The sequence below is a fragment of the Oncorhynchus kisutch genome, linkage group LG15 (assembly GCF_002021735.2).
Source record: "Oncorhynchus kisutch isolate 150728-3 linkage group LG15, Okis_V2, whole genome shotgun sequence".
NCBI classification, from domain to species: Eukaryota; Metazoa; Chordata; class Actinopteri; order Salmoniformes; family Salmonidae; genus Oncorhynchus; species Oncorhynchus kisutch.
In genome coordinates, this window is record NC_034188.2 from 49,905,488 (window position 1) to 49,929,391 (window position 23,904).

Below are 23,904 nucleotides of genomic sequence, written 5' to 3' on the forward strand. Positions count from 1 at the left end.
AATAAGCCCCCTCAATATTTGTAGTCATAAGGTGATGTCTCTCTCTAGGTGCCGATCCATCATCAGGATTGTGAAATAATTACAACGTTAACGTTAAGATTTGAATGGAGAAATCTGATCAGAGAGCAGCACTGCCTTTCTTTCGATCCTATCAGTATCTACATGCTCCAAACGACACTTGGCGAACGCTCTTTCTGCGCGGCGTTTTGGAAAACGCATGTTACATCGTCGGCCGTTGTAGGAACAATGAATGGTTAAAAACATTTGGAAGCCTACGGTGCGTCGCTAAATCGGGGAAATCTAACCCAGCATGTTCTCACTAACACATACGTGGACTATATTCTAGGTTGACAGAACAAGGTACAGAAACGGAGACAGAGCCTTAAGAAAGAGTAAACGAGACATGTTTATTATTTAAACTATCACTTAAATAAAAAAAGTGCATAGAAAATAAACATGATTAGAAACTTTTCTTTTTACAGTTATGTACAATTGTGTTTCCTAATTATACATTCAACCTTAAAGTAGTTTGTGGTTTACTATTGTGGTTCAACTTTCCTTCATTTCTGTGACAGATGAGAGAACACTGATGTACAACTAATAGGGAAAAATAGTATCATCATAATCATCATTATTCTCATGGAGTTCAGGAGGAAATGTTAACAAGACAAAAGGTATATTCAAGGCATAAGAAGAGCCGTTTAACTGTTCCCAAGTCCTACCGCCAACTCCCCTTGATGCCACGTCCCTTCTCAGGCTGATAAGTTCTATACACAAGGAACAATTATAAAATTACAAATCCAGTTCAGTATTTTTTTCCCCAAACTTCTTTCAAGCAGGTTCCCGGCAACTACCTTGACCTGTAAATTCATGGATGTTCCAATACACAAAATAAATAAATAAAAACGTATCATCATTATCACTTTCTATAAAACAAGACATAAGTACAACCAAAGCTTCCAAAGAGAGAGGGGGGGGTGGGTGGTAAGGGAGACATGGAAGACTGTAAAATAACATTTTGGTGGGATTCGTTTTTTCCCCCTGGTCTCCACAAACTCAACTCAATTATACCACCATCAAGTAAGCAGTCTAAAATCCCTGTTAAGAATTTACAAAGAATAAAAAATAAAAAAAAACATTCACTACAACAATCAAACACAAAAACAAAATGGCTGACTTCAAGAAGTTCACAACCACGTTATACATCTCATCACATAAATACTGTTTCTTTTCGCAAAAAAAATGAAAAAAAAGTGAAAGAAACTGCAATGCTCCTGCCAATGGAACATACACAGGCACAGGAAAACTGGTACTGGACATCAATATACAAAGATGATGTACGTTAGTTATTTTAAACTGATACTGTAACATAAAACCATTATAGAGTACATTGAACATTGCTATTAACCATTACAAACCTGCTGTTTGCTACTGTAACTAAGTTTGTCTGTTCATTCCGTATATTGTATAGATACTGAAGTACATGTTACTATTTCTGTTTCGGTATATGTTTTTATGTATATATAGCATAATTACAAGTGAAGGAAAAGGGCCACTGGTGTGGCATGTTATTATGAAGTCCAAGAAACAACGGAATCTATCTGCCATTTAAAAACACTTGACTAATGGGTTGTTGTTCACCAAGTACTGAAACGTCACACTTTACTGCTATGGATCTGTAGTAGAGTCAGAGACGGAGCCTTTGGGATTAGTAAAAGGATTACCAAAGCGATCTTTGAAGTCTTAGTTTATTCAGTGTGACCTTTTGACGTTAAACTAGAAAGCCGTCCCTCAATCTTTTTCCCTCTGAAATGAAACAAACAAACTGTCCTGTGAGGTCATCTTCCCCAGTCTTTTTGTGGGTTCTATTTAACTCAAAAACAAAAACGTGGTTGATACCAGAAATCACCACAATTCAGTTTTTGTATATACATTCATTAAAGACCTAGCAGCAGAATTCAGCATGACCCTGTGCCTCACCCTAAGGCTAGCCAGGATGGGAGGACAGCGAGAGCTGAACCAAAACTGTATCCCTGAATTAGCTGGCAAAACCCAGGCTGCAAGGAAGTTGAGGAGTGTTCACTGTTGGCCTCCAGAGTGGTCCCTGCACTCGGAACGTCCCTTACACACTTGGGAGAAGGTCGAGCAGAAGTGCACTTTCCTGGGGGCCACAATTCCTAAGGGAGCTTAAACAGCATCTGTGCTTGTGGTTTTTAAAACATAGGAACCCATTGTGTTTACAATGAGTAGAACGTCATTTCCCATGTTAATTCAGTGCCTGTCACAAGTGTTGGCAAAGTTATGGTTTCACTTCACAGCCTGGGCAGGGTAAGGGTTGGAGAGATTCTGCGACGGCCTTACAAGATATAAAGTCAACAGACTACGAGGAAAAAACGGATTACAAACCAAAAACATAACAAAAAAAAGTCACTGGCCTGAAGTGGCTCGCTATAGGATAACTGGAGCCAGAGTTGTACAAAGCAGCAATTTGGTGAGCTTCGTTCGAGGAAATATATGCCGGTCATCAACCTATCCACTTTTTGACCCAATGTCCCCATTCTCACCAAAACCGGGACTACTTCTGTCAATCTACTACTGTTACATTTACAAGTCACAGAGTTCTCTAAGCAAAGCGTGCTCAGTTACAACAAATGCAAAGCAAGAGATGTTGATGAACTCTAACAGGGGTTGCATTGTGGTCAATGGTAAACAGTGAGCCTCATCCAACCTTTCCTAACTTCATCAGCTTCTAAAAAAGCTTTCCACGTGTAGCCTGTCTCATGTAAATGCCACAAACCAAATGCTGGACTTTACGAGGGAGTCGATTAGAAACATAAAACATTGACAGGTATTAATATGAAGGCAACACCCCCATGGGGAATCTTGGAGCACTGATGTGGCTATAGGCATTAAACCGGGTTGTCCTTACAGTTTGCGGATTATGGAACGCGTTTGATCCCAAAAGGGAGATTTGGAAATTTGTAGACATGTTTTAATTGATTTTTTAAAGCGTGAATGAACTGCGCACGGTGAAACGCCCAGGTCTGAATGGCCTGGCTGGAGCCTCCGCGTGACGCGTGGAATTAAGGCTGGGAAAAGGTGATATCAGACAGCTATTCCAAAAGATGAGCACTAACAGACTCCATCAAGGGCATATAATAATTCCATGCTGCTAACATGCAGTCAATGGAAATGTCCTTGATTGACAAATAGAGCTACTGGTGGACTGGGCTCAGCGGGGAGCGACAGCTTCAGTCTTTGGAATACAAAAAGAAACATTCAGGCTACAAAATGAAATTAACAGCAACGAAAAAACAGCTTTGAAAAAAGGGCAGCTCAATAAAAAAAAAAATGTAGAGACCAAGCATTAGTGTTTGTAAACCTCTATTTCCTACAAAAATGGCAATAAAATAAATAGGATTTCTTAAAAATATAAATACTATTTATAACATTAAGTGCTATTCACTAGTGAGTGCTTTTTAGTCGTTTGTATAGAAAAATATATATTATTTACATTCTCAAAGCAAGCATGATATTTTTCTGCCCATAACAAAAAAGAGCCAGAAGAGACAAGACTTCAAATGACCCGATAAAAAAAAAAAATTCCTTTGCAACAGTAATTCATGAAATAGGCCATAATTTCAAACGGTCTTAAGGGGAAATCAGATTTAGGGGGATGACGTTTGGTTCTCATCGCTGTAATTCCGGACTCTGTTCTCACCAAATTTCGAATAAGACGACATAACGAGTGCATACCTGCGACACAAATAGATGGCTCAGTCTATCATTTTTCCTATACAAAACCAACAATAACATTTACTACAGCAAAAAAAAAGTCCCTCAACTGTCAGTCCACCAGAATCTCCGCCTAGCTTGCTAGTCACGGCCACGACAATCTAATGACCGCCGCCCGACTACGTGTCTGACAATGACTCTGTACAATTACAGTCGCGCTTAACAATAACATACAACTAGAAAATAAATAATCTACAGGCTTCTTTCTTTCCTTCTGTCGTTTCGACCCCGACTCCCTCTAGTGTTTCTCTTCCTAACACATCTTGCGACTTGTTGCTCTGGACAGGCATAGGAACTATTTACAGTGTCTTTGAATACACAGCGAAGCAGCCCAAGCAAAGCTTTATGTTATTGCGGCTACTCCGAAGGCTGCACGGGATGCACATTCCGACAGGCAGATGTGTATAAACAGATGAGGCCAAGAGAAAAGCGTCCTCTGATCGGTTCTAATACGTCCTCGTTCTATTTCTAAAATGCAGAGAAAATTCCCTTCCACAAATTGCACTTTGGTGTGTAAAATGGAACTCTTACAAGGTGGCAATTCTTCTTTTTGTGTGTGCACATAATCAATGGATTCGATGCTCACACAGAATTGAGATATCATCTCTAGAAAAATAATGCGAGGTGATGTTAAAATTCAGAACAAAAAGGGAGAAAAAAAATATTTTGGAATCAGAGACAGAAAACGTTGACAATTGCTAATCTTACAGTTACCATTTCCTTTGACTTCTCAGAGTCTGAAAAGTAAACAAAAACAACCAGAGGCACAATAATAATTTGTTCTCTTTCAAAAACATAGCTTGTATCGAACTTAACCCGGTCTGTAACGCGCCTCTTTCTGCACAAGCCGTACAGCAAAAAGAGAGGTCAGTACTGGAAGCATCACTTTGCGCTCTAAGACCTGGCATTGCCTGGATGGTGCCACGCTAGTCGAGGCGACTGCTTCGGCAGAGTGGGAGAAGGACCGCTAACGCCACTACCATCACACAGCAGCGTGGGGGGGGTGGGCTAGTTGAGGAACTTGCGGCACTTCTTGGTTCCGCAGTTGCATGGAAGCTTATTGCCCGGCTCCTCGATGGGGAATTTGTAGTCGTAGGTGAGCTCCTCGCCGCGGTAGATCTTACGCGTGGCGAATATGACAATGTGCTTCTGCCCATCCACATTGATGACTCGTGAGTAGCAATTGGGCTCGCACGAATGGTTGATGAAGCGGGCGGCGTTGCCGTGCACGGTGGCGTCCACCACTTCGTAGTCATCAATACGGAACATGTAACAGCCAACGCCCTGTAGAGGGAGGAACGGGAGGAGAAGAGAGTGAGACGCCATTGGCTGAGGATTGCATTATCAAATGACTAAAAGATCCTGACTGATCCTGACTGGTTTAATGATGTTGACACATGAAAACCACATTCAGCAGGGCCCAACATTATAGAACATTCAGACAGAAAATCATTATTCATTATGCAGAACGTCCCTCTCTGACAAGCAGAATAAGGACTCGCGCAAGTTCTTTTCATGACATTTCTATCTGCAACGTTCCACAACGTTTGCCTATCGAAAGGGACCCTGTTCAGACTCGAAACGAATGAGCACAGAGGACTGTGTTCCATTGACGCCTGGCTTCTCCCTCACCTTGCCGTCGTAGTACTTCTCCCGTTTGTCGGTGAGGACAGAGCGGATGACGTTGCCCGAGTACTCGATCACCATCTCCCCCACGTCGATGCTCCTCTTGCAGAAAAGACCTCGGCCATGTATGGCTGACCTGTGAGGGGAGGACACACAGGGGCTAAGTGACAACTGGTTCAACAAAAGGTTTCCCGCTTTTAAACCCACTCTCTGGAACAAGGACGTAGCTACAGCAAAGCTACGGTAGTAGTTCCTCTTCTTGTTAAAAACCACCCCGCTGCATTTGGATTTGTATCAGGCGAAATGTCACGGAGCCAGCGTTTTCCTAACCTGAACACCCCCACCGCCTCCTTGGACGTTCTCTTCAGGTGTCGGAACCTCATGGGCATGGGGAGGTCCATGCTGGTGGCCCGGCTGAAAAACAACAGTAGCACAGTGTGTTACAATGAAGGAAGGATGGTCTACTACCACCGTGAAGCTCCAACCGGTGGATACGGGTATGTGAACAGAAAACCAAGACGACAGACTACAAGTCCATTGTAATAATGATACGGAGAATAAAGAAATAGTCCCTGATTTTCTGAAGTAAAAATAAACTAAAAACAGGAATTGTGTAACGGGGCGGCGTGACTCACCGAGCAGACTTGAGCTGCACCTCCTCGTCCTCCTCGTGAGGGTTGTACTCGGGAGGCTGGCGGTGCTTGGAGGCCAGGAAGTTGAACATGTCAAACACAGACCTCCTGCGGCGAAGGCAGATGGAGCAGACACACAAATCAATGATGCAGACTCTTAACCCTAGGAAGGACCTCTCCCAAATAGGGACTTGAGATTTGTTAACGAAGATGCACAGTTATCGGCTCCAAAACAACAGTGTACAAGCGGCTCACTACATTTTAATTGCTGAAGTAGAATGCATAGATCTGAATTTCTTCAACAATTAAAAGAAAACTAATAGACTCGGGTCCAGCTAAATAAAATAAACTTTAGAAGTGCTTCCTGAACTAATCAATAATTAGACATGATTCATCAGGGTCAAGGTCTCCACCTGTCCAGTCATGACTCAGTGATGACATTAACTTCTTGGTGACAGGGGGGCAGTATTGAGTAGCTTGGATGAATAAGGTGCCCAGAGTAAACTGCCTGCTACTCTGTCCCAGATGCTAATTTATGCATATTATTAGTAGTATTGGATAGAAAACACTGAAGTTTCTAAAACGGTTTGAATGATGTCTGTGAGTATAGAACAGAACTCATATGGCAGGCAAAAACCTGAGAAAAAAATCCAACCAGGAAGTGGGAAATCTGAGGTTTGTAGTTTTTCAACTCTTTGCCATTCCAATATACAGTGTAAATGGGGTCATATTGCACTTCCTACGGCAAATACTGTACATTTGTCTGCATCCTATGCCTTTATGTGTTGGAAGAGGGCTGTACCTCTGGTGGAGCTCGGCGCGGGCCGAGCCATGAGGGTTGATCGGGGGCTTGTCGGCCTCCTCGGGCTTGTGGAAGCGGAAGCGGTAGCTGCGACAGTGCCTGGAACCATACAGCTGCTCCAGCAGGAACACCACGGCATCGTGGAGGACCCCCAGCATCCGCAGACCGTTCACTCCTGAGAGAGAAAGAATGAGAGAGAGAGAGAACAAAAAGGAAGGAGTCGAGGGGTACAGAGGATACAAAGTTTGTGATGAGTGATCATTTCATTCTTCAAAAGAAATGAACCGGCATAAACAAAATAAAAATCTGAAATGGTACCTTCAAAGGAGAGCTCTTTGAGTCTGGCATTGGAGCGGGCCTCCTGGACTTTATCTGTCAGGGACTTCCAGGCCTCTGTGGGTGAGAGGGAGAAGACACGACAGGTCATTGAAGTACACATGTAGTTTTCTTAATCTGCGTGAGGATTTGGAAATGAGAGATCTTGACTGTTAAACATTCACTTCAATAAATGTAGAGCTATTTTCTACCATTGGGCTTCATAACCATGCTGCATGGAAACACGGAGCAAGAGGAAAAGGTCAGGACTTCGGATACCTTCGATACTCTCGCAGCGGATCTGGAAGCCATCATCGCTGCAGATCTCAAAGATGAGTCCCTTCTTGGGCTTGTGGTCCATGGAAGAGTCCCTGCAGCTGCCCTCCTGGTCAGGGGTGGCCACCAGTAGAGAGCCAGCGGTGGTCTCGCCTTTCTCCTCAGGGAACTCACTGGTTTTACTGGTTAGAGCAGGATAAATATTACTGGTTAGAGCAGGAGAAACATTACCCATTGACATTTTAATAGTATAGGAAAAAAATTGGAAATGGATGACAAGCTTGCATGACTTACCTTTTGCAGGTGCCCCTGTCTCTGGGCTTGCCTGTGTCCATGGATTCAGGAGAGACTGGCTCTCTAGAACTGCAGTGGTAGAGGGAATTCAAATATGGATATGTAGCGGATGCCAACCATAGTATCATAACACACTTGTCGTGAAATCAGTATAGTACTAGTTGATTATTTCATGAGTTATCTTTTATGTGAGAATCTTACCCAGGAGTGGAGGGTGCTGCCCGGTCTCCTTTCGTCTCCCGAGGAGACTCTGTCTGCCAACCCTTGTGTTTCTTCCCGCTGGCCTTGTCTGGACTCTGCCTCGTCCGCTTGGCTTTCTGCTTCCCTTTCCCAGAGCCCGTAAATGCCGTTGCTGCAGCGCTACACCTCAGCTCTTGTTTCTGCTCTGATGAGGACCTGGATATAGGCATGGCGCTTGAGCTTTGAGAGCGGGAACTCTGGGAGAACACCCCAACTGGATGTCCCTTGCCGGCGTCTTGTGAGACCGGGCTGGGGGCCAGAGCCACAGGTTGTCCACTAGCATTTGGCGGGTGTTGCTGCCTCTGGAAAGCGCTGCTTTCTGGGTCCACCTGCTGGCTTAAGGACATGCTGATGGTCTGATGGGAGGGAATCACACAGATGCTGCTGGCGATGGAGGTCTGGGCGGGGCTGCACAGCTGAGACATCAGAGGTGCTCCAGACTGGAGGAGCATCTGTTGCTCCGGAAGGCCCAGGTTGTGCGGGGTGGCTTTGAAGAGGAGGCTGCTGATGGGTCCTGTGATTTCAGCAGAGCTGAGCACCGGGGTGCTGAGAGAGACAGAGCCTGGCGCAATGAGGCCTCCGGGCCCGCTGGGCTGAGCCATGGACACCATGTTCAGCACTGCTGACTGGTTAGGGTTGAGCCCCGAGACAGTGCAGGGCAGCAGGTGGGTGGAGGAGTCGTGGCCCAGGATGCCAGGCTGCCCACTGGGAAGAGGCCTCCTCTGCTGGATGGGCTCAAAGTACATGACTCCTGATTTGGGTCTCTTGATAATGTTGGGGACATTGCGGTGAGAAGTGGTGGCGGCCGTGGTCAGGGTGCCCAGCTCGACCAGTCCGGACTGGGCTATCTGTGGCGAAGACAGGTTGATCAGAGTCATGTTGGGTCTCACCTCAGACGGGGCCAGGGTGGGCTGGCTCCTGGAGCGGGCTAGTTTCTTGGTCTTCCGCGGCTGGAGACGGGAAATGGGTCGCTTCTTGCCGTGTCCAGACATGAGCACGGCCGAGGACGTGGAGATGGAGGCGGCGCTGGACACGATGGTCACGTTGGGGGCCAAGTCGTGCCTCCGTCCGGCCTCGGTCACCAGGATCTGGGGCTCATGGGAGGGCACCCCAATCAGGAGGCCGGAGGTGGTGCTGGGAATGCCAGGCTGGAAGCCCGTCTGGGTGGTGCCGGTGAAAGTATGGATTTGAGGGTGATGGGACATGGTGCCCAACACTTTACCCCCAGCAGGATAGATGGGCTGGGAGGTGGTTATCCCGGTGGTGAGCCCTGTGGTTAGAGTCATGGTATCCATCACTCCTGTTGCGCTGACCGATGGGGTGATCTGGATCTTCTGAGTGACACCATTGGGGAGCGTCTGTAGGACGTAGAGGGGCTGCAGATGCTGGTTGACCACTATGAGTTTTTCTGGGCCTTGTTTTAAATGAGAGGTGGTCTGGACAGCCATGCTGGCCACCTGGGAGGGTCCGGGGCTGGCTGAAGATGGAGCAGAGATGTACTTCTGTCCCTGGAGAGGTGGGGTGGGGGAGCTGGGTAGGACGGGGGTCCCAGAGCTCCTGGTCAGATCCTGGTTATCTGCTTCGACCACCTGGCCCAAGGAGGGACTAGTGATATGCTCAAACTGCTCCGGGGTCATGTGGCCTTCTCTTACCTGAGATTCTCGGCTACCTCCACTTCCTTCCTGCTGGCTCTCAGGGGACACACCGGCCCCTCCTCTCTGCTGCTTGTCCTCGCCTCCTTTCTCTGCAATGGTTTCGTCAGAGGCTGCCAGGGACAGTATGGTGCGTTCTGAGCCCTCTGAGATGAGGCCGCCATGGTTCTGGTTGTTGACCGTGGGGCTGCGAGTGGTCAGGACAGAGAGGTCAGAGGGCAGCTCCAGAGGCAGACCATATGGCTCTTCGACCGAGATGGACGTGCTCACCCCACTCTCCGCGGGCTCAGCACTGGCCAGCGGCTGAGGGAAGTCCTCGAAGAGGATGTCTTTGCGGCGGTTGACACCCACCCCATAGCCCTCGTCCAGGGAGAGGAGCTCGGAGGAGGAGGCTTCAGGCTGCTGCCCGAGGGCCTGCATGGAGGGCGTGTTGAGGACAAACTCCATGATGTCCGATGGCAGGATGTTGCCGCAGTCATCACTGTTGTTGTTGTCTGAGTCTGACTTGAGCAGATCAGTGCTAAGTGAGAGCTGGGCCTCCAGGGGGTCCTGTCTCTGGGACGACTTTACCCCACCCAGAGGGAGAGAGCTGTCCTTCTGGCTCTTCCTGCCTTCTCGGCTGTTGTTGCTACTGCTACCGCTGCTCCCACCCCCTCCGCTGCTGTTGTCCACCTCCTTCCCAGAGTCGTGCTCCAGCTTCTCCATGTGCCTCTCTCTGCCCTTCCTCTTTCCTGTGCTCTTGTGGGAAGAGGACGCTGCGGTGGCCGTGGTGGTGGTGGTGTTGGTGGTGCTCGCGCTGGCATCACTCTCTGAGCTGTCATCAATGCCGTCCAGCTGGCCAATCTGCTGGTGGCCCAGGAGGCTCCGGGTGGGAACTCCATCCACAGCAGCAACAACCCTCTCCTCCTTCTCATCCTTCAGGAAGCGCTGCAGCTGAGAGCCCCTCCCCAGGCACTGGTCAATCCCCTCGATTGAGGGCATCACAGGGCCGGGGTTGATGATGGTGCGGGTGAAGTTGTAATAGTATGGATCCTTGTTGGAACACTGGCTGAATCCCCCTTCCTCTTCTTCTCCGCTGTCCCCTGAGGAGGAGTTACTCCTATCGTCTGCCCCGTCCACTTGGCCTTCGGCCGAGCGCCTGCCGCCCCCAGCCTTCCTCTTCCCAGGCCCGTCCCCGCTGCTGCTGTAGAAAGGGATATCCTCCTCTCCATAGGAGCGCACCCCGTAGAAAGGAGTCAGGCCGAAGAACATGTTGGAGCGGGCCCTGGCGCTGCGCCTTGGGTAACGTCGCTTGGCCGAGCCCGAGCAGTCACTGTCGTCCTCGTGGCGTTTGTCCCCGTCGCCGCCTTCCTCCTCCAGTAAGGTGTGGTCGTCCCTGTCGCTGGTCCCCTCGTCCTCGGTGCAGTGAGCCAGGAGTCGCTTCTCCTCGCGGTCCTCGGGGTGCAGTGGCGGGTTGTTCGACACTGAGCAGGCCGACGGGGAGAAGAGCATGGAGCAGGAGGACCTGCGGTGGGGGGGTCCCTCCAGGCCTACTGGACAGATGGAAGTGGTAGTGCAGGAGTCAGAGGAAGTGCTCACGGTGTTGGTCCCGTTCGGGTCGGTCTTCAGCGGCGTCAGGGACGCCTTGACTATAGCCCGCTTTTTGTCTCTAGCAGCCGCGACTTCGTTGGCTGTTACTCTTGCTTGAACCTGTGAAGCCCTCATGCTTCTCTCCGAGGCTATCCTGGGCTGCTTAATGGCCTCTAGGCTGGAGCTGTTCTCAGGACTGGAGAATCTCTCCCTGCTCTTTGAAGATCGTCCTCTTCCCTGATTCTCCAGCTTTTCCACCTCCTGCTTGACAATGGCTTTGGTGTTGTTACTGAGGTTTGCAGCTTTGCTGTTGCAGTTCTGCGAAGTCGGGGTTGGAGCGTTAGTGGTTCCACCAGTCTCGTTAGCATTGTTGTTGTTGAGCGTGGGGTTCTTGTTGCTGTTCTGAGGGGTCTTCTCCCTCTCTTTAGATGCCTCTCGGCTGTCGATTGTTCTGACTTTGGAGTGCTTGTCTTTGGTGGTGGCGGCCGAGTGGCTGGAGGGAACAGCCGGGGTGGCTTGGGAGCTCCGTTTGATGACGTCATCATCGGCCTCCGAAAACCACAGGGGCTTTGTGGCGGCGGCAGGGGCTGGCCCCGACAGATAGTCCTGGGACTGCCTCCCAACGCTTTTGTGGAACAGGGGCTGGGGAGACCCCAATTTCACAGAATCTTTAGAGGCTTGCGCCAAGGTCACACTTCCCTCCTTAGCCAGGTTGCTACTACTACCACCACCACCTCTGTCCTTGGACAGGGTCGTGGTGATATAGTGGCGGGAGTGGAGCGTGACGCCAGCCGACAGGTCAGGGACCTTCCCGCCCTGCTTCCCCTTCTCCGCCTGGGATTTGCTGTTGCTGGCCCTTTGGTGCCCTGTCAGGACACCTGTACCTGGTGGTGGGGAGGTCTGGCTCGCTCCTGCCATCCCTGGGGCCATTGGGGAAAGTTTGGGGTTCTCCCCCACAGCCTGCTTGCAAGGCGCACTTTCTTTCCCACCGTCTGTCTTCATCTCAGAGATGCTGTGGTGGTGTCGGTGTTGACCTCCAGGGCTGGGTGAGCTAGTCTCGCGGCTCTGCGTTCGGACTCCGCCGGCGGGCGGCTTCCCTGTATCCCTTAGACCCAGGTCTCTGGAAGCAGAGGAAGAGGAGAGCACAGGGGGTGGGGTGGAAGAAGAGAGCAGGGCCAATTGGTTCATGGCGGCAGCCACCCCGGCCTGTGGAGGGGAGACTACCTTCTGTCTGGGCTGGGGAGAGAGGGAAGAGGTGCTGTGGCGCCGGGAGCCGATGCTCCTTAGGCTGGAACTCAGAAGGGGGTCCCCCACCGTCACAATCTCATGGGCCGAATGAGAGGATCCGCCTGCAAAACAACATGGACATAAACACATTTTACCATACTGCATGTCTCCACGTGTGAATGGGAGTTTACAATGACAGTTTGAGGTAAATGGGGTAAAGAGTTTGAAGATACCTGGGGATGGAAGTGGTCTAGAGCCAGGGGAGCGCTGGCACGGGGGGTAGCTGGGGTGCCTGTTTCGTGTGTAAACTTTAGGAGGATTGGGGCTGGAGGGCAGCAGGGACAGGCGGTTGGAGGGCTTCAGAGAGTCAAAAGGATCGGGCACCGGAGACAGGGCTTTGTCTGTCAATGAAAAGTTTAATGCAATCAATTCTTCAGATTACTGCATTTTGGAGGAAGAGCTCGCAAGTAAGCATTTCACTGTACAGTTTTCTGCCTGCTGTACCCTGTGCACGTGTCAAATAAACATATTGAATGCGTTTACACGCCGGCAACAAACTAGACCAAATGCAGTGCCGCATAAATTTGAATAATTAATAATGTAGTGATGCAGCATTCTGACTCACACACACACACACCTAAAATGGGCGTAAAAGGGCTATGGGAGATGGTGCGGTTCTCCTCTGGAAGAGCACTCTTCAGGTCAGGCTCCACCACAGTGGGACGACACACCAGGATCCTGCAGGTGTAGACGCAACGCTTCCGGGCGTCTAGAGTGCTCCAGTACACCCTGGAACACCTGTGTTGACAGAAACCAGCAAATTGATCAGCCTTCTGTTGCACTGACTACTTCACATAAAAAGACAGGCGCAGCACTGTGTACTTACTGGTAGCCGATGGGGAAGAGTTTGCGCTCGCAATCCGAGAGCTCGGTCAGTATTCCAAGGCAATCGATGGTCATGGAGCCTACGATGGGGGGGGGGGGAAAGAGAAAAAAAGAGTTAAGAGCCCCTAATCCAAGGAGGCCATTCAGAAACATGTTTGTTGGGCCAGCTAGTGTCTCAAAACGCCGCGGACGTCCCCTGGCCGTTTCACTACTTTGGGAAAGCCCTGAACTAGCACTGCTCATTCACCTAATTCAAGGACTTGATGATCAGTCGACCATTTGAAAAATCAGGTGTGCTGCATAGCGCTGGAATATATGATCAGATAACGGCTGGGGGTCCCAGGGAGAGGTTACAGACAGAGTAAGCAGAGCCATATGTAGTGTGCGTCGCAAACGGCACCCTAATGTCTAAACAAGTACTCTACTTTTGACCAGAGCCCTATGATTCCTGGTCAAAAGTAATGCCATAAATAGGAAATCGGGTGCTGTTTGGGACTAGTCCATAGAGATCTCTATATATGGCTGTGAAGGGGGATAATATAAACATACACACCTATCATCATGTGGATGTTCTCCGGCTGAAGGCCGGTCAGGAATTTCCTCCGCATGCTGATCCCCTCCAGGTCCACTAGGATCCTCCGCGTGACCTCGAAGCCAGACTCGGACACCACCTGGGCAAGGAAGTCATGCATTTCAAACGAAGTACCTACAAGTGCGCCCTTCTCCACACCATGACCACAGTTCGACCCATGCTGCAGTATGATTTCGATAGATACTGGCTAATTGCATGCATGTTGTTTTTACCTTTTACCGGTAAGCCAGAGCTTTAAAAAGAACACACAAAAAAAAAAAACTGACATTGAGTCAACATTTTCATCTGTAAAGTCTTGGTATCTCCTAGATGTTTGTTTGTGTGTGATGCTGCAGGTGGGTAAGGGAGGTGGGCTGAAGAAGATGAGGAAGGAGTTCAGCTTTGCGTCTCACCTCTCCTTTGATGAGGTCCCGGTGGCGCTGGCAGTAGACCTTCTTGTCCTCCAGGAAAACACACTGGCGCTGCCGGGCGCACATGAAGTGGTAGTTTCTGGTGCAGGAGGTCAGGCAGCAGCCCACTGTTGCGCCGGGACGTTGGCAGTTCTCGCAGCGCTGCCGAGAGGAAAACAAACATCACAGGACACTGCCATTAGACATAGATAATCAACAACAACTCAAGGTCATTTGAGTAATAATAATTATGATTTTTTTTTAAAGACACTTTTGTATATTTAGTATCAAGAGCATGCATAATAGAAGACAATGTAAATTATGCACCGAACCAAGTAATGGCAACATGCGTTTTCAAGTGAAACATGCACTACATGACCAAAGGTATGTGGACACCCGCTTGTCAAACCTCTCATCCCAAAATCATAGGCATTAATATGGATTTGGTCCCCCCGTCGCTGCTATACCATCCTCCACTCTTCTGGGAAGGTTTTCCTCTAAATGTTGGAACATTGCTGCGGGGACTTGCTTCCATTTAGTCACAAGAGCAATAGTGGGGTCGGGCACTGATGTTGGGCGATTAGGCCTGGCTCGCAGCCGGTGTTCCAATTTATCCCAAAAGGTGCTTGATGGGGTTGAGTTCAGGGCTCTGTCATGTTCAGGGCTCAGTCATGTTCTCCCAGACCGACCTCAACAAACCATTTCTGTATGGACCTTGCTTTGTGCACAGGGGCGTTGTCATGTTGAAACAGGAAAGAGCCTTCCCAAAAGTTGGAAGAACAGAATCGTCTACAATATCATTGTATGCTGTAGCGTTAAGATCGCCCTTCACTGGACCTAAGGGGCATAACCATGAACCACTCCTCCACCAAACCTTACAGTTGGCACTATGCATTGGGAAGGTAGTGTTCTCCTGGCATCCGCCAAACCCAGATTTTTCCGTTGGACTGTCAGATGGTGAAGCACGATTTATCGCTCCAACTGACGAACTGATGAAAGGTGGCATCCTATGACGGTGCCACGTTGAAAGTCACAGCTCTTCAATAAGGCCATTCTACAGCCAGTTTGTCTATGGAGATTGCATGGCTGTATGTTCAATTTTACACACCTGTCAGCAACGCGTGGCTGAAACAGCCAAATCCACAAATTTTAAGGGGTGTCCACATACTAAATTAATACACACACATACAAAAGATGGAATATCCATTTACTAAAAATAAACAGAGCGTTCGCAAAGTATTCGGACCCCTGGACTTTTTCCCAAACAAATTTACGATAAAGCGTAAATGTATTTAAAAAAAATGTTTTCCCCCCCTACACACAATACCCAATTATGACAAAGCAAAAATTGTTTTTTTTACAGAAGTATTAAGACCCTTACTCAGTATTTTGTTGAAGCACCTTTGGCAGCGATTCCAGCCTCGAGTCTTCTTGAGTATGACGCTACAAGCTTGGCACACCTGTACTTGGGGAGTTACTCCTATTCTTCTCTGCAGATCCTCTCAAGCGCTGTCAGGTTGGATGGGGAGCATTGAAGCACAGCTATTTTCAGGTCTTACCAGAGATGTTTGATCGGGTTCAAGTACGGGCTCCGGCTGGGCCACGAGGACATTCAAAGACTTGTCCAGAAGCTACTCCTGCATTGTCTTGGCTGTGTGCTTAGGGTCATTGTCATGTTGGAAGGTGAACCTTTGCCCCAGTCTGAGGTCCTGAGTGCTCTGGAGCAGGTTTTCATTAATTTTTTAAAGGTTTTATTTAATTTAACCTTTATTAAATAAACTAGGCAAGTCAGTTAAGAAAAAAAATTCTTATTTACAATGACTGCCTACTCCATCCAAACCCGGACGACACTGGACCAATTGTGCGCTGCCCTATGGGACTCCCAATCACGGCCGGATGTGATACAGCCTGGATTCGAACTAGGTACTATAGTGACGCCTCTTGCAACGAGTTGCAGTTTTTTAGACCGCTGCGCTACTCAGGAGCCCAAAATCCTTCAAGGATCTCAACATTGCTCCGTTCATCTTCGCTGTGATCCTGACTAGCAGTCCCTGCTGCTGAAAAACATCCCCACAGCATGATACTGCCACCACCATGCTTCACCCTTTGGGATGGTGCCAGGTTTCCTCCAGACGTGACGCTTGACATTCAGGCCAAAGAGCTCAATCTTGGTTTCATCAGACCAGAGAATCTTGTTTCTCATGGTCTGAGATTCCTTTAGGTGCTTTTTTGCAAACTCCAAATGGGCTGTGCCTTTTACTAAGGCCACTCTACCATAAAGGCCTGATTGGTGGAGTGCTACAGAGAGATGGGAGAACCTTCCAGAAGGACAACCATCTCCACAGAGGAACTCTGTCAGAGTGACCATAGTGTTCTTGGTCACCTCCCTGACCAAATCCTTTCTCCCCCGATTTTGGCCAGGTGGCCTGCTCTGGGAAGAGTCTTGGTGGCTCCAAACTTATTCCATTTAAGAATGATGAGGCCACTGTGTTTTTGGGGACCTTCAATACTGAATAAATGTTTTTGGTACCCTTCCCCAGAGCTGTGCCTCGACACAATCCTGTCTCTTCGACCTCTTGGCTTGGTTTTTACTCTAACATGCACTGTCAACTGTGGGACCTTCTATAGACGGGTGTGTGCCTTTCTAAATCATGTCCAACTAATTGAGTTTACCATAGGTGGACTCCAATCAGGTTGTAGAAACATCTCAAGGATGATCAATGCAAACAGGATGCACCTGAGCTCAATTGAGCCTCATAGCAAAGGGTCTGAATACTTTAGAAAAGCAAAAGTTTCTAATAACCCATTTTCACTTTGTCATTATGGGGTATTGTGTGTAGATTGCAGAGGACTGTTTTAATACATTTTATACTCAGGCTGTAAAGTCAAATCATGCGGAAAAAGCCAAGGTGTCTGAATATTTTCCAAAAGCACTGTACATCTCATACAAATAGCTATTTTGGTTTATTAGTCTTACCAACTGTTTCCCTCGGATCACGGCCATGTGGACGTTTTTCAGAGAGCCATCATCATCCTCGAACACCTCGGCTGACCACAGGGCACAGTTCACGTGGGTCCACTCGTTCTGCCCGATGTACAGCAGCCTGCCGCCCTCCTGAAACCAGACACAAGCACAAAGAACACGATCAAGAGCTGTACCACGACTAATCGCGACTGCTAAGGTGGTGTTTAGCCCAACTTTGACTTACGTTGGTGTTATCATCTCCGTACATGAGACACAGCACACACTGGCGGTTGTCACTGACACCAGGGGGTGGGAGCAGCTCAGGACCGTCTTCACAGCTCAGGTCTGAGAGAGACAAGAAAGCAAGTCACAAACACATCATTTCCTGCAACTGAAACAGTATCAAAAAGTGTATCCATTAAATACTTCGTGTAGGTGTGTAACCCAAATGGCACCATATTCCCTATATAGTATATAGGGAACGGGTGCACTACTTTTGTCCCTAGGTGTTGCCCTATAGTTGTGTTGAGCAGACTCACCGTGGAGCATAGGGGGTGTTTGAGGAAGTAGAGGCCGGGGCGGAGGGGGGGAGTAGGGCTCTCCGGGGGTCTTGGGGCAAGGGGCCGGGATGATCTTCTTCCTGAGGGGCTGCCCGGCGCGGGCGATCTCCTCGCGCTCCTGCCACTGGGCATAGTTGTGGTCCAGGGAGGGGGGCAACACAGCGTTGGGGAGGAGGCCACTGCTGCAAGAAAAACAGACAGGTATAGACTCAGACCCGCTTTGAATCGTATATAAAATGCATCCTTCCACACTTTGTTGTTGTTGAATTTTTACCCCTTTTTCACCCCAATTTCATGCTATCCAATTGTTTAATAGCTACTATCTTGTCTTATCGCTACAACTCCCGTACGGGCTCGGGAGAGACGAAGGTTGAAAGTCATGCGTCCTCCGATACACAACCCAACCAAGCCGCACTACTTCTTAACACAGCGCCATCCAACCCGGAAGCCAGCCGCACCAATGTGTGTCGGAGCAAATACCGTGTACCTGGCAACCTTGGTTAGCGCGCACTGCGCCCGGCCCGCCACAGGAGCCGCTGGTGCGCGATGAGACAAGGATTTCCCTACCAGCCAAACCCTCCCTAACCCGGACGACGCTAGGCCAAATTGTGCGTCGCCCCACGGACCTCCCGGTCGCGGCCGGTTACGACAAAGCCTGGGCGCGATCCCAGAGTCTCTGGTGGCACAGCTGGCGCTGCAGTACAGCGCCCTTAACCACTGCGCCACCCGGGAGGCCGGCCTTCCACTCTTGAAGAGTCAACATTGACTTGGTGAAAGCAAGTTCACACTGCATTGATTTCACCAATTATTGCAATTTAGATGAGTGAATACAGTACTTCAAGAAAGTACAGCAAGAACATAGGAACAGGGTCTAACACAGATTGCAATAATTCTCAAACACAACTGTTATACCGAAAAGCAGTACATTTTCAAGAGCGCAGACAATCCAAAATGTAAATTATAATCTTCTGAACGACTCACTAAAAATTGGGTTTACAACTTTAATTAGCCAAAACACAAAAAAGGCCAAGGTAGCAGATAATGGACCCTATCAGATATTTATGTAGTTGGTTCTGTTTAGTACCTAATATATACATTGCATTCGGAAGGTATTCAGTTGCAGCCTTACTCTAAAACGGATTAAAATTGTTTTTCCCCCTTCTATCTACACACAACAACCCATAAAAAAACGTAAATATTACATAAATATTCAGACCCTTCCCTCAGTACTTTGTTGAAGCACCTTTAGTTGCGCTCCACACTGCCCTTTCCCACCTGGACAAAAGGAACACCTACGTGAGAATGCTATTTATTGACAACAGCTCAGCGTTCAACACCGTAGTGCCTTCAAAGCTCATCACTAAGCTAAGGACCCTGGGACTAAACACCTCCCTTTGCAACTGGATCCTGGACTTCCTGACGGGCCGCCCCCAGGTGGTAAGGGTAGGCAACAACATCTGCCACGCTAATCCTCAACATGGGGGCCCCTCCGGGGTTCGTGCTCAGTCCTCCTATACTCCGTTAACCCATGACCGCAAGGCCAGGTATGACTCCAACACCATCATTAAGTTTGCAGACGACAAACCAGTGATAGGCTGATCCCCGAGAACAATGAAACAGCCTATAGGGAGAAGGTCAGAGACCTGGTTGTGTGGTGCCAGGATAGCAACATCTACCTTCAAGTGTTCAAGAAAAAAGGAGATTATGTAGACGACAGGAGAAGGAGGACCAAGCCTGCCCCCCATTCTCATCGACGGGGCTGTAGTTGAGAGTTGGTTGAGAGCTTCAAGTTCCTTGGTGTCCACATCACCAAAAAACGATCATGGTACAAACACACCAAGACAGTCGTGAAGAGGGCACGACAAAGCCCATTCCCCCTCAGGAGACTGAAAAGATTGGCATGGGTCCTCAGAGCCTCAAAAAGGTTATACAGCTGCACCATCGAGAGCATCCTGGCTGGTTGCATCAACACCTGGTATGGCAACTGCTCGGACTCTGACCGCAAGGCACTAGAGGGTAGTACATACGGCTCAGTACATCACTGGGGCCAAGCTTCCTGCCATCCAGGCTGTGTCAGAGGAAGGCCCTAACAATTGTCAAAGACTCCAGATACCTTAGTCAAAGATGGTTCTCTCTGCTACAGCAAGGCAAGCTGTACCGGAGCGCCAAGTCTTCACAACTTCTACCCCCAAGCCATAAGACTCCTGAACAGCTAATCAAGTGGCTACCCAGACTATTTGCATTGTCCCCCCGCTCCCCCATCCCCTCTTTTAGCACTGCTGCTACTCTCTGGTTCTCTGCCTACATATTAGAGGTCGACCGATTATGATTTTTCAACGCCGATACAGATTATTGGAGGACCTAAAAAAAGATGATACCGATTAGTCGGCCGATTAAAAAATTTTAATTTGTAATAATGACAATTACAACAATACTGAATGAACACTTATTTTAACTTAATATAAGTGGTTAAGGGCACTGTACTGCAGCGCCAGCTGTGCCACCAGAGACTCTGGGTTCGCAGCCAGGCTGTCGTAACCGGCCGCTTCCCGGGAGGTCCGTGGGGCAACGCACAATTGGCCTAGCGTCATCCAGGTTAGGGAGGGGTTTGCCGGTAGGGATATCCTTGTCTCATCATGCACCAGCGACTCCTGTGGCGGGCCGGGCGCAGTGTGCGCTAACCAAGGTGCACAGTGTTTCCTCCGACACATTGGTGCGGCTGGCTTCCGGGTTGGATGCGCGCTGTGTTAAGAAGCAGTTGTGTTGTGTATCGGAGGACGCATGACTTTCAACCTTAGTCTCTCCCGAGCCCGTACGGGAGTTGTAGCAATGAGACAAGATAGTAGCTACTAAACAATTGGATACCATGTAATTGGGGAGAAAACAGGGTCAAATTTAAAAGTTGGTTTAAATAAAGCAAAAACAAAGTGTTGGAGAAGAAAATAAAAGTGCAATATGTGCCATGGAAGAAAGCTAATATTTAAGTTCCTTGCTCAGAACACGAGAACATATGAAAGCTGGGGGTTCCTTATAACACGAGGTCTTCAATATTCCCAGGTAAGACGTTTTAGGTTGTAGTTATTATAGGACTATTTCTCTCTATACCATTTGAATTTCATTAACCTTTGACTATTGGATGTTCTTAAAGGTACTTTAGTATTGCCAGTGGAACAGTATAGGTTCCGTTCCTCTCCTCGCTCCTCCCTGGGCTCGAACCAGGAACACAACGACAACAGCCACCCTCGAAGCAGCGTTACCCATGCAGAACAAGGGGAATAAGTACTCCAAGCCTCAGAGCGATTGACGTTTGAAACGCTATTAGCCCGCACCCCGCTAACTAGCTTGCCATTTCACATTGGTTACACCAGCCTAATCTCGGGTGTTGATAGGCTTGAAGTCATAAACAGCTCAATGTTTGACGCACAACGAAGAGCTGCTGGCAAAACGCACGAAAGTGCTGGTTGAATTAATGCTTACGAGCCTGCTGCTGCCTACCACCGCTCAGTCAGACTGCTCTATAAAATCATAGACTTAGTTATAACATAGTAACACAGAAATACGAGCCGTAGGTCATTCATATGGTCAAATCCGGAAACTATCATCTCGAAAACAAGACGTTTATTCTTTCAGTGAAATACGGAACCGTTCCGTATTTTATCTAAGGGGTGGCATCCATTAGTCTAAATATTCCTGTGACATTGAATGTTGTGTAATGTTATAATTACGTAAAATTCTGGCAAATTAGTTTGCAATGAGCCAGGCAGCCCAAACTGTTGCATAGACTCTGCGTGCAATGAACGCAAGAGAAGTGATACAATTTCACCTGGTTAATATTGCCTGCTAACCTGGATTTATTTTAGCTAAATTTGCAGGTTTAAAAATATATACTTCGGTGTATTGATTTTAAGGAAGACATTGATGTTCATGGTTAGGTACACATTGGAGCAACGATACGCACCGCATCGATTAGATGCAACCCAGGACACGCTAGATAAACTAGTAATATCATCAACCATGTGTAGTTAACTAGTGATTATGATTGATCGATTTTTTATAAGATAAGTTTAATGCTAGCTAGCAACTTAACTTGGGTTACTGCATTCGCATAACAGGCAGTCTCCTCGTAGTGTGCAATGAGAGGCAGATGGTTAGAGCGTTGGACTAGTTAACTGTAAGGTTGCAAGTATGGATCCCTCGAGCTGACAAGATGAAAATCTGTCGTTCTGCCCCTGAACGAGGCAGTTAACCCACCGTTCCAAGCCGTCATTGAAAATAAGAACGTGTTCTTAACTGACTTGCCGAGTTAAATAAAGATTAAATAAAATGTGCAAATAAATTGGGGGCAAATCAGTGTCCAAAAACACCGATTTCTGATTGCATAGAAAACTTGAAATCGGCCCTAATTAAAATAGTCGATTCCGGTAAATCGGTCGACCTCTACATATTACCTCGACTAACGTGAGCCGCCGCACATCGACTCTGTACAGGTACCCCCGGTATATAGCCTCACTACTGTTATTTTACTCAAGTCTTAAAGTAAAAAATAAAATTTTTCTTAAACCGGCATTGTTGGTTAAGGTATGTAAGCATTTCATTCTAAGGTCTACGCCTGTTGTATTCGGCACATGTGAAATACCATTTGATTAGATTTGATCCCTCCCCTGATTGGAGTAAACTAATGGACAACTACTAAGGCTTCTACATATTATATACATTTTACAGATGCAGTACAGTTTACAATAGTTATGCTGTGTTGGTTTTTCGTCCCATCCTTTTTTCAACTGTGCCGTTTCAAAAGTTCTGAAACTTTCTATTCTTATAGATTTGACATTTTGTGAATTCAAGAAACATCTTTGATAAGAGTGTTATCCGTCAATTGACTGACTTTAAAGAAATTAGCCAACAGGGCTATTTGCAGTTAGTTAGTTCCAGGTAAACATTGCAATTCTTCTTCCTGGACCTGCGACCAAAAAGAAGCTGCATACAGACAGTACCAAAACAAAAGGACCTACATATTCTGATCTGGGATGGCTATACCCCATATATCATTCCTGCAAGAATTTTGTATAATAATTCAAATTGAAAAATGAAGTTTTGAATCCAGCATTGTTTTGTGTATCAGTTCCTAAACCATATGCCATGGAATCGGTACATCGGAAATCTCTTCAACTCTTTTGCAACCTGTATGGCGCAGCTGTCAATTTTTGGGTCCTTAAATTAAACTAGTATACTTTATTTATCACCATTTTCTTTAGCCAATTTTGGTCTTTAATGCAGGGCTGACAGACAAGTTCCTTACTTTCTCCCCCTTCCACTTGCTGGAATTAGTTGGTTGTAATAAGCTAGCTCTTTCACTTACACGGTGAAGCCTTGAATAATGCGCGCTCTGCTGGCTGTTTTTAATACTTTATAAGCCACGTTGTTGGTCCGGACAGCATCCACTTTGAAAAGCAATGCTTCGCTGAAGCCCCCCTTCCATCGTTGTGCCCCGCAGATTGACGAGTAGATGGCCAATTTGTCCGCCTCATTCTTACAAATGTATCGCACTTTTTCCAAAGTGTTTAATTTGCGTTGCTATAGAGGCACACTGGCACTTGTTTATTCAAGCTGGCCGAGCTTTGTGTGGTAGGGTGCAGCAACACTTCCTATGCAATTGCTAGCTAGCTCCATACTACTATGCCACAACTTCTTTCTTAAATTGTTTTTACCCCTGAGTATATGAAGGGTGAGCATGGCTTTTTAATTCCTCACTGTGCAATGCTGACCGCGAGGCTTTGTCAGGTTGTTTCCGTAGTTATAGCCGATTTGGAAAAAAACTCTAACCAAACTTATAGAACAATATTAAAAGTATTCTAAAAAAAAATCAAGATGAGTTTTTGATTTGGGAATGTTTTCTTGGGGTGTTCCAAGTTACTATATGCGTTTCTGGCATTGAGAAATAGCTGCTACACGCACTTTAAATATTTAAGTTCAACAAAAATGGGGTTGGAAGGCAGGACTAAAAATCGGTGCTGCTGAAACCGCAGGGCGACCACAGAGGAGTGTTCAAAGCTCATTATGACAAAGAGGACACGGGCTGGCCCCC

General features: G+C 47.6%; 1 protein-coding gene across 5 annotated transcripts in view; it reads right to left on the minus strand.

Moving 5' to 3' along the window:
• Positions 1–387: 387 nt before the first annotated feature.
• LOC109905387 (histone-lysine N-methyltransferase 2A) overlaps positions 388–23,904 on the minus strand; it is a 54,043-nt gene continuing 30,526 nt past the window's right edge. For 4 of the 5 annotated variants that reach the window (XM_031790443.1, XM_031790441.1, XM_031790442.1 and 1 more), the window contains exons 18-34: positions 17,799–18,001; positions 17,504–17,604; positions 17,272–17,409; positions 14,298–14,456; positions 13,867–13,984; positions 13,315–13,393; positions 13,066–13,226; positions 12,662–12,829; positions 7,942–12,550; positions 7,741–7,809; positions 7,450–7,628; positions 7,174–7,248; positions 6,856–7,030; positions 6,057–6,161; positions 5,752–5,835; positions 5,428–5,557; positions 388–5,079 (exon numbers count right to left, since the gene is read on the minus strand). In XM_031790443.1, coding sequence (XP_031646303.1) covers positions 4,804–5,079; positions 5,428–5,557; positions 5,752–5,835; positions 6,057–6,161; positions 6,856–7,030; positions 7,174–7,248; positions 7,450–7,628; positions 7,741–7,809; positions 7,942–12,550; positions 12,662–12,829; positions 13,066–13,226; positions 13,315–13,393; positions 13,867–13,984; positions 14,298–14,456; positions 17,272–17,409; positions 17,504–17,604; positions 17,799–18,001 — 6,829 coding nt within the window. In that variant the 3' untranslated portion in view covers positions 388–4,803. The remainder of the gene's footprint in view (positions 5,080–5,427; positions 5,558–5,751; positions 5,836–6,056; positions 6,162–6,855; positions 7,031–7,173; positions 7,249–7,449; positions 7,629–7,740; positions 7,810–7,941; positions 12,551–12,661; positions 12,830–13,065; positions 13,227–13,314; positions 13,394–13,866; positions 13,985–14,297; positions 14,457–17,271; positions 17,410–17,503; positions 17,605–17,798; positions 18,002–23,904) is intronic. The other variant, XM_020502734.2, reaches the window with a different exon arrangement.